This window comes from Echinops telfairi, unplaced genomic scaffold (assembly GCF_000313985.2).
Source record: "Echinops telfairi isolate 266 unplaced genomic scaffold, ASM31398v2 ScPeMD7_7457;HRSCAF=8495, whole genome shotgun sequence".
NCBI lineage: Eukaryota > Metazoa > Chordata > Mammalia > Afrosoricida > Tenrecidae > Echinops > Echinops telfairi.
This window is the reverse complement of record NW_022111357.1, coordinates 997,543-1,008,871: the sequence shown is the minus strand read 5'-3', so window position 1 is coordinate 1,008,871 and position 11,329 is coordinate 997,543. Positions and strand designations below refer to the sequence as shown.

At 34.3% G+C, this 11,329-nt stretch overlaps 1 protein-coding gene across 3 annotated transcripts in view; it reads right to left on the bottom strand.

Moving 5' to 3' along the window:
* FOXJ3 (forkhead box J3) overlaps positions 1 to 11,329 on the bottom strand; it is a 101,368-nt gene that overhangs the window by 20,718 nt on the left and 69,321 nt on the right. The window contains exon 5 of one of the 3 annotated variants that reach the window (XM_004704923.2): positions 5,546 to 5,647. The exons of the other annotated variants lie outside the window; for them this stretch is intronic. Within the exon in view, the coding sequence (XP_004704980.1) occupies positions 5,546 to 5,647 (102 nt within the window). The remainder of the gene's footprint in view (positions 1 to 5,545; positions 5,648 to 11,329) is intronic. 3 annotated transcript variants of the gene reach the window in all.

Sequence of the window (11,329 nt, the reverse complement as noted above, 5' to 3'; positions counted from 1 at the left end):
AAAAAAAAAAAAATCACAGTTGCTAACACTACCACAATCTTCTTAGAATGTTTTTAAAGAAAAGCAGCAGCAGGGTCACGCTGATGAAATACAAGGTTTTAAAAATTCTACTTATTGCTCAACATCCAAATTTTATCGCTTGTAAGAGAGTCCATTGTTTTTCTAATGGTAACAGGCTCACTTAGTTCTTTTGAAGAAAACATCTTAATCTTTCATGTAAAATCATTGCTCCATAAGCAAAGCAGCTAGTTCAGCTCCCGATTATTTTTCCTTGAGGGAATCACTGTGTTCTAGTATGTTAAAAAGGGCTACTTCAACATACAAAAGATCGATACTTAAGGTTCACAACTTAATAAAATTATTTTTTTTTCTGCTTCACCAAGAATATCTTAAGTAAATTAGCTTTGGGGTTATTTTTGTTTCTAACTGAGGATCTGTAGTAGTAAATATTATAGTCTGACTTCCTAGCTGGGTCCCATTGCCTTGATTTGTGCTAAGGTGTCAGCAGTTTTACACACAATTCCTTCTGCTACATCAGAAGAAATGGGAAAAAGCAAATGATATTCTAGTATTACTTGAAAAATGTTGCCCTAATGGATTCCTAAAAGGGTCCCTTGGTTAAGAGGTTCAATGGACAACACTCTGAGGAGAGGTGATAACGAGCATTACCAGCACTTTCCTAGGTCAGCCAGTCATTTCCCCTCCCAGTTCCAAGCTCCAGTCACCACTGCATAAACTTTTTTCACTATCAATTAGTTTGCTCATTTTTTAACTAAGTACAAATAAAGTAATATATATCCTTTGCTGTCTTTAGTAAGACATTTAAAGATTATATAAAGCTTTATTATCTTTTGTATTAATCTATCATTATTTCCTTTCCATTAAAAAATATTCATCTTATTCTTCCTTTTTGTCCAACTAATAACTTATTTTGTCCATTATATTTATGTCTTAGAACCATCTGGAATTAAATGTTGTGCATAGAAAATGTTATTATTACAGTTAACTGATACAGCACTATATACTGAAAAGATAACTTTCCCACATTGAACTGTTCCATGAATCCGTTTATTATTTAATTAATGACATGTACTCTCCTCTCTCCTGTGCCAACCAGTCATCATCCAGTTCAGTATCCCAGTTCCCAGATTCAGTAACTGAGATTTAGTCTTTTTGCCTGGGTGTAAAATATCTTCTGATTTTTTTCTTCAAGATTATCCCTACTACTAACGGTCATTTTGGATTCCCAACTGTATTTTATGACTTTTTTTTTTTCTTTTTCAATTTTTAAGCATGCTCGGTTTGGGATTAGAATTCTACTACATCTATAGACAATTTGAGGGAAATGGCTTTTTAACCACAGTCTTTCTCTTCATCTAGCCACATACAATTATTTATATCTTGTTTTGTCTTAGTAATTTCTCCCCATAGAGTCTGCAGCGTTCATTTCTTGTTTGATTTTAGGTACTTTGTACATATTTTTCAGTGTCAAAGAACAAGCGTTAGGCTGTCACTGGTTATTCTATAGTACCTGGAAACAGAAGTCTCAAGAAACTCAAGTTTCTTCAACCCCCTATTCGTTTGATCATGACCAAGCATTACCTCAAGTGTTTCTTAAGCACCTCCACTATCTACACAAGAGGGCTTCAAAAAGTTCACAGAAATAGTCCACTATCATATTTGGGTCCTTGCTATCTGTTAACTGAGCTATACAAAAAGTACTATTAGAAATTCCTGATTCCAATCCTTTCACTTCTCCACTCTAGCTGTACATTGTTAGGGGTGATTTTTTTTTTTTAAAGTACAGATTGCTGGACCTTATCCATCTAAAACAGACTGTCCGGTATGATTGGTATGCAATGGAATCATACAATTCCTACCACCACCAGACACACAGACAGACCAATCAACTGACAAGTTTATAGGCTGACAAGTACAGCTCTCTAGGTAATTCTGATGTAATCTTTCATGTATGGATTGGTGTTTGGGAAGAATCATTACTCTACTTCAGATGCGAATTTCCTAAATTAAAAATATGATTATGTCACTATCCTGATTACATTTTGTTCTCTACGTGTTCATCCATTTTTTAACAAAGGAACAGATCTTATTGGACTAGTAAATGTATAGATATATTTATGTGAATGCAAAAGTGGAAGAGACATAAAGCAAGTTTAGTGAAAGAACAAGAAGGGCGAAAACGTTCAAGGCAAGACAACTGAAAGAGTGTGACAATGTGTGTATGAGGTTTATGATTTCAAGGTGCTCATGGTCTCGGATAGAAAATAGATGTTCAGAACTTAATGAACTTTCAAAAGCCGTTTTAGGGATTTGATATATGAGATTAATACACTGTCCTATAAACAAGATGGATTTGTACCTCACTAGATGTCTACTGTGCTGGCAGGGTCAAGAATGTAAATGAATGAATATAAAATCTGGTAGGCATGGGTCTACTGCTGTCAATGAATATAACAGAAAGTTTTGCCCTATTACCAAGTTCCAGTGTTTTGGTAAATAGTGTCCAATTACTTAAGGGTTTAATTTGTACACCAATAATTTATATATGGTGGTTCAGAGTTGGTCCACACCTGTAGCATTTCCTTTTCTCAACTGAGTTTTAAATTCTATACTGCAATAGAATTACCTTATGCCCAAGGGAGAGGACTGACAATATTCTCTAACATAAAATGACAATGATGGCACTAAGGTGAATCAGAGACATATACAAACCATAGATAAATGAATGGATTTGGGCTCGCACTAATTCTAGTCCCAATCTACGAACAATTAATTCTTGACATGGCCCTGCTTGATGCTTGACCTCATGAAGAGATCACGTAAGATATGGGTACTCTAGCAAAGGGTGGTGAAGAAACTAGATGACGACCAACTCTCAGAAAGAATAGCGTCTGGAATCTTAACATATTGTGGGCAGATCCTGAGTTTACTCGTGGTTCGCACGCCATCTGTGATTTCTACACGCTGTCTTCAGATGCCATCTGCTTGGATATATTTTAACTACTTCGTCTATTAAGGTGTTTACATCAGTAATGAATGTATCAAACTCAATTGTCTTCATGTTCTTTTTGTTTATTTAGCATTTTAGTGCATTTTGGTTAAATCAAATAGTTACTATTTGTTTGAATTGTTTTGCAAGGAGTTGTACACTCCTTGATCAAACCTCAGTGAAATGTAAAACATCACCTAAATCGCTCAAGTGGTCTCCCGTTACACAAAAAGACATGAAGAAATTCTTAGCCCTAATTTTTCAAAGTAATATGAATTATGTTGATTATTTTTACAAGTTTATAATTTCATGAAGATTATAGTTCATAAAAGTAATAATGTTCTGCATACATTGAAAAATATTGTTTCATAATGTGAGATGTTTTATATTCAAAAACTGAAAGTTATAAATAAATATGATAAAAAGTTTTTGAGGTATAAACGCATTTATGATTTAATGCAAAAAAAAAAACACTAACAACCGAAAAAATACACAGCCACTTGGGTAAGTTGGTAAAAAAAAATCCGGTTTTTAATATGTTAAAAGGGTTGAGTTCAAACAAGCAGTCATCTAAGCAAGGAATCAATTAAGCATGGACGAAGCATAAGCACTAGCTTATGTGACTCAGGAATATAAATAATACAGTCAAAATCCATAGGAGGGAATGGTACCAGAGCTTAAATTGTGAACACCTGGTTTTCAAAGGGCTATGGATGACAATGGATGCCCAAAATCCATTTGTAGGGCATCCACATAGACAAGCCTCAGATGAATCCCCTCTGACCTCAGTCAAGGGATGTGAATTGCCTTACCAGACAGAGAGCACTGTAAAGTCAATTATGGCAGATATCGTTAGGTTAAAATGTAATATCATTTGATGTCCCTTTTGACTCTGTTAAAACTGTTTGCCTTTTTTAAGAAAAAATGAAGGGACAATATGGATTAAGCCTCTGGCGAATCCTCTTTGATCATACAAGGGGGTACCCAATAAAAACCAGAATCTTTTTTGTCATAGCTATGTATTAAAAATTTTTTTTTTTCAGAACAACCTTATCATCTTCAAAGTACTCTCCATTACACTTAATACATTTGTCAAATCTGTGATTCCATTCTTGGAGACATTTTTCAGACTTGTCTGTTTGGATGGCTGACAGCATCTCCCTTTTTTCTTCACCTCTTCTATGTCATCAAATCGCTGTCCTTTCATGTCCCTCTTCATTTGTGGAAACAAAAAGAAGTCGCACCAAACAAGGTTAGGTGAGTAAGGTGTGTGGGGCAAGAGAGGCGTGCTGTTTTGTGCCAAAAAATGGGCACTGAGGTGGCTGTGTGAGCAGGTACATTGTTGTGGTGGCAAAACTAGTCCCCCATCTGCCTCAAATCAGGTCTTTTTTGTCATACAGTTATGCAATCTCTTCCGAACCTCTAAATTAAAAGCTTGATTAACAGTCTAACCTGGTGGAAAGAATTCCAAATGCACTACGAGCTGACATTTTAGTCCATTCCGAAAGTTGATGGATCCAGAATGCAGTTTGTCCTCACTCAACATTTCACCTTTTTCCCTTAGCAGAGTTCTTGTAAGCTGTGTTCAACATCACAATGGTTTCTTCGGCATTTTTACCTAGCAGTAAACAAAATTTCACAGCCGCACATTGTTCTCTTAATCAGCCATGACTAAAAACGAGACTCAAAGGAAATTGCTTCTATGAAAAAGTTCAGTCACAAAAAAAAAAACACCCTTCCCACGCAACGCCACTAGGTGCACTCAGAGTTGCTTGATGCTCGCATAGCAGAAAAAATACACACTACCAAAGCTCTGCTTCGCCCAGTGCAATGTGGTTTTTTGCAGGGAGTACCCCCTCGTAGACCAGGGATGTGAATAGCCTTGCTATCCCATCAGAGTGCATTGAAAAGCAGATTGTTGCTGATGCATTTAGGTTAAAATGTAACACTTTATCTTTTGGTCTTCCTTTTGACCCACTTTTATATTTGCTCTAATTTGTTTTAATGTTTTTTCTTTTCCATTGAGTTTTTTCTCAGTTTTATTTTGTTGTTGTTAGTTTTCTTGCTGCTTATTTAGTATGTTTTTCTACATATGAAATCTTGAATAGGTAAATCTATAGACAATAACTGGTTTCTTGGGGGTGTGGCAGGAGAGGTTGGAAGAAAATGTAGAGCTAATAACAAGGAATAAAGAAAGAAGAAAATGTTCTAAAATTTATTGTGGTAATGATTGTACAACTCTTCTTGATATGACTGAACTATTTAATTGTATACTATATGGAATATGTGTCAATAAAATTGATTTGTTTTTAAAGAATTTGAATACAAAATTTCTGAATAAGTACTTTATGATTTCTCCTAATTTGTAACATACCTAAAAACATTATGGATTCAGCTTTCAGTCTGCTATGTATTGGGCAGTCAAAAGTATATCATCTTAAACTCAATCACATAGAGAACTCTATTGTTGTGCTGAATGCAAATTAAATGTATTACTCAATGACATTTTCAAAATCGTTTAAAAAATGAAATTACTTTGTTAGTCACAGTGTTGATTGCCAGAGTTGGAGAGGCACTTCCCGAAATAATACACTCCATTCCCAAAGAATCTGAATCTATGCTATATGGAGTTGAGGCCTAAAATACAAGAACAAAATAAAAAATTATTAGCTCATATATCCAGCAAATTTAACATGGTTTGAAGGATTTTAGCAAGTTCATCAACATCCAGTTCTGTGCTTTGTTAAGTGACAAGTTAACAAAAATTGATAGACTCTTGTAATGGAGACAATCAATGGTCCCTTAATAAACATTCTCTCCTCTCTTTCTGTAAAGGAACTCTATATTGACTAATAGCCATCCAGCTAGAAATTACCTTTTCTAGACTCATTTATGCTAGTTATAACTATGTAACTAAAGTGGTGCCCCAAAATGTGCAGTAGATATGAGAAGCGGACAGTTAAAAGTTCACAGAAGCCCCACTGTCAGGACTGAACCGAGGAGAAGCCATCAAGGAGAGAAAGGAGAATTAAATTTGGGAGAATATAAAAGGAGAACCTCCAATACTGCACATGAAACACTCTGAAAGTCTTCACATTAACCCCGGCAGAAAAGAAAACAAAAGTCTTAAAGTATTGAAATTGGAACTACAGCCTAGAAAAGGCAAACACAGGTTGTAGTTTGAGTCTTAAGAGCCAAAACATTCGCATTCTTCAGAAAATTTTAATAGAGCTAGCATCTATCTAATGGAATATCCACAATGTTACAACAGAAACCAAAATTACTTCATATACAAATAACAGAAAGTTGTAATCCATTTTAAAAAGAAAAGGCAATCTATAGATCCCCACTCAAAGACTAAGATGTTGGATTTATGAGGCAAAGACTTTACAGTAGCTATCAGAATTATCGTGCAATAAAATAAAATAAAAACTTGAATTCAAGCATAACTGAAAACTTTAGTCAAGAAATAAAAAATATTTTGAAAGAACAAAATCGAAATTTTAGAAAAGAAAAATTCCTGGGGAAAATTACTAATGGATAGGCTTAATATTAAAATGAAGATCGAAGGAGGAAGAAAGAGAGAGAAAGGTAAGGGGGAAAATGTGAAGATATCATGACTGAAAATCTTGGAAATTTAGTAAAAGACAAATTACAGATCAAGAATCTCAGTGAACACCAAGAAGGATATATTCGAAACCCAGAGACACTGTTTTAAGCTGAAGAGAAATTATACCAAAAAGGAAACCTGGACCTTGAGGAATGAAGACATTGGCATGGCAAAAATCTGGGTAAGTGTAAAAGAGTACTGTTTTCCTCTTAGGTCTTAAAAATTACATATGATTCTTTAAAGGAAAAGTTAAAACTGTGTTGTGCAATTTTCAATACATATGGGCATTCTAGAGAATGGTGCGATGGGGAAAGGGGTCTACAAGGTTAGATGACTTCTACTTCTAAGAAGTGATAAAATATTAACTCACACACACACAAAAATATTAACTCACAAAAGACTACAAGGGTGTGGCATAGTGGTTAAAAGTGCTCATCTGCTGACCAAATGGTCAGTGTTCAAACCCACCAGCTGCTTCACATTGGAACTCTACGGGGTAGTTGGATGTAATGGGTGGTGGTGGTGTGTGTGTGAAATTTGCTAGACCAACCATGAAAATAAGAGGTATATAGATAAAATGCCAATAGAAAAAATTAAAATGGAACACTAAAATATATCCGAATAATCCAAAGAGGCTAAACTGTTATCAGATAAAATAAAATTTAAGAGTTTATTACAGATCTTTTAAAAATCCTTTCATTCAGATAAAGAAATAATGGGTGAAATTAAACTATTATAAATGCAAATATGCCTAATATCAGCTTGAAAACACAGGAAGCAAACGTGAGGCTAAAAATCAGTAAAAACACAAACTGGAATAACATTGAAAATGCCTTACAGAATGGAATACCAAGAAACTATAAAGCGCATAGTCATCTCAAATGTATATGATACATTCACCAAGATATAGCACATTCCATAGCCATATAGTAACTCTTTGTACATTACTGTGAAAACAAAATGAGAAATAGTATATTCTCTACCAATAAGATACCTAAGAAAATCCCAAATGTTGGGAACATTAAACACACATTTTAAAAAGAGCTAACAGGTCAGAAAACACTTGGGAAATTTTACATATTAATTTTATTTAAAGTAAGTGATAACAAAAACAATATATCAAAATTTGTGAAATAGTTAATGTAGTAATTGTGCAGTCAAAGGTAAACCTCCAGCTTTAAATTCTTGTTACAGTAGATAAAAGTTTTCATATCAATGATCTAGACTAAAACCTTAAGACCGAAAAATTAGTAAGTAGAAAATGAAAAAGGTAAAAGGAGAAATAAAAAACAAAATACAACAACAACAAAATTCCCGAAGCCAAAAGCTGGCTATTTAAAAAAACATTTAAAAGATTGATAAATCCTTAAGTATAATAGTAAAGAAAGAGAGAACATGAAAAAGGGAAATGTACTTATTATGTACTTATATACCAAAAAGAAATAAAGATTAAAAAAAAATGTTTTTAAGTGATAGAAGAGTCACAGCCTTTTAAAAAAGCAAGAAAAAGATAGAGAATTTCACCACTTAGATCCAATATTGTACTGGAGGTCCTGGCCATTGTAATAAGCCAAGAAAAGGAAACGAGAAAGAAAAAGAAAAAAGTGTTTCTATAATGTCAACAAACATCTAAACTCTTAATTTATGTATCTTAATACTATATATGTGCATTAAAAACAGGGAGTTCTTTTTAAAATCAAAGGCCAAAGGTTCACAACAGAATATGCATATATAAAAAGAAAACATGATTTACTGCTGTGGCCTTCAGAACAGTAAATGCTAACAGCAGTTAAGTGTTAACAGCAAAAATTATGAAAGCAAAGTGCCTGAGTTCGAATCCTGGTTTCAGTTCTTATAAGCTGGTACTTAATAGCCATGCACATCAGTTCCACCATTTTGAGGTATTGTAAAAATTACATGAGTTACCCAAAAATTCCTTTGGGGGAAGAAAAAATTTATGAAAGAAAAAAACGGTTTAATGGGTCTCTAGTTAATAAGATTGGCAGCATTACAATTAAAAAACTGCATTGCCTTAATGCTTAATTTAAAATGAAACATAATGCAAGAGTTCAGAGTACAATGCTTCTACAAGAAGCATCAGATTTATAACTATTAAAATATTACCAAGGTATTTCTACTGAATTTAATGTATTCCTACAGTACAGCCAAGAGATATACAAATACACCAATGGCTATTGTCATAATGCAAAGGTTTTGCAGGTTTCTATATTGTAAAAAAAGTCTTTAAATGGAAAAATGTTACTTTTAGTTAGCTTGCTGACACACCAGAAACTACAGTTAATATGTGCAAAACCTTGAAAGTGCATCTAGCATAAATACAATAAATGAGGGGCCTTCAATAGTTCATGGAAGAATGGAATTTTTCCATTTTTCTCACTTTACTAAAAAATTTTAAAAATTAACAACTTGCCAAAAATCACAGTTATAAAACTGGAGAGTCACCATCTCATCTTGCTAAGCTTTAATTTTTTTAAAGGTCTTTCAAGTCCATTTTCTGATAAGGAAAAGAAGTGAGAAGATAAAGAAGAAAGAGTGGCATTTTAAAAAGGAATCCTGTAAAGGAATAGAAGCGAGAGCATGGGTTTATGCTTGTGTAAATGGAAAGGGTAAGAACATAGTCCAGAACAGTGAATTAAGAATACTAGGCTGAAAATAACTATTAGGCTTGATTTTTCACTTGAGTCATGAAGATGTTACTTGCTTTTTGTAATTTGTAATTTAATTTTAGGTGAAAATATACACATCAAAGCCTACTTTTATTTGTTTCTAGACATAATGATCACCAACACTGGTAACATCTTCACAATTTGTTAACACTCCTTCTGTGTTAATTGTTTCATTTTCATTTACTTAATCTCCCTGTCTGACAAGCTTCTCAACTATAAAGTAGCTGCTGACATTTTTCTCCCATAATTAAAAAAACAAAAGATACATTGAAGAGTAACAATCTTTACTTTGTTAGCCAACCTGTTACTTAAGAGTTAAGGAGCTCTGAGGGCGTAGTGAGTTGGACTGCTAGCCGAAGTCCCCAGTTCAGATCCACCTGCCACTCCTAAGGCTATCTCCTCCCAAAAAGATTTTAAGCCTCAGCAACCCTGGTGAGCAGTTTTTCATCTTGCTCTTAGTTTTCCTTGCCCAGATCTATATTCTGGAAATGCTTACCAGTACCCATTAGAAGTCATGAAAAATTATAACCATGGAAGATAAAAATACAAATGAGATGTTCTTTCTGTCCTTGAGAGGATCACAGCCCTGTAAAGGAGTCAAACTTAGAAGCAAATGAGTACAATCAAGTAAGAAATTCTACTTAAAAGTTTGGTAAAAATTCTGTGGGAACACAAAAAGGTGAGGAAAGACTTTACAGTGTGGTTTCCATTTGGATCTTGAACAAAAGTGTGTGTGTGTGTGTGTGTGTGTGTTACTAATTGGTTTTTAGTTGTGTAGAAAGGGTAATAAAGTGGCGTATACTTCCGAGCAAAAAATATGCTGAGTAAGATGTGTTAAAATAAATAACATAGGTTATCAAATGTAGCTCCCTTCCTCAATTTTACAATTAATTTAAATCATGAATTCATAAATAAGAATTATTTTACAAACAATATACAAAGATTTTGTGTGAAGAATAATTACTACATGGATGGAAGCAAGAAAAAGCATTGACAACTAGGAAAATTCAATGTATGAAAACTAGACAAGTTATCTGTGGTGCAAGAGAATAAGTTTGTTATATAAAATCAGTCCTCAATGTGGGCAATACAGGGGAATGAATACCAAATAAAAATTCAAGAAATCTGAATTCAATTCTCAGATAGACAATATCAAAATCAAACCCCCTGCCATCAAGTCAATTCCTACTCATAGCAATTCTATATAGGGTTGTACATCTTTACAGAAGTAAACAGCCTCCTCTTTCTCCCTCAAAGCTGTTGGTGGTTTGCGAACAGCTGAGTTTGAGATTAGCAATCCAACGTTTACTGACAGTGCCACCAGGGCGCCTAACCATCCTAATCAGAGAGAGAGAAAAAAAAATAACGGATGGATCTTTATGGGCTGAAGTAGAAAGAAAATGTTTTGAGAATGATGAGGGCAACAAATATACAAATTTGCTTGACACAATGTATGTATGTATGTTAAGTATGGATTGTGATAAGAGTTGTACGAGCCTCCAATAAAATGATTTTAAAAAAAGATATAGGTGCTATAGCAATATGTGATAAAATAAATTCAATGGTGCCTGGCTATCAGAAAACAAAGTCTGGGTTTTTAAAGGGTTGTTTCCAAACAAGTAGTCATCAAAGTGAGATATCAACTATGTCCATAAGGAAGAAGCACACCAACATCAGTGACCAAAGGATTGTAAATCATATAATTCAAAGCCAAAGGAGAGAATGGCATCAGCGCCGAAAGTGTGAGAATCTCGTTTGCAGAGAACTATGGATGACAGGGGGAGCCCAAGATGCATTTGTGAGACCTACACAGGAAATAGGCCTCCAGTGACTTCCCTCTGTCCATCATAGAGAGAAGGAACAAAGCTGGTCACCAAACAGAGTGCGTTGGAGAGATGACGACAGAAGATCAAAATGAGAAACCTGACTCGAACGGTTAAAACCTTGTCAGGTGAATTCCCCCCTCTGATGCATGCTGGGCCTGATCTGATTTTCAACATTTTCCTTATTTTCTTGTTTGGG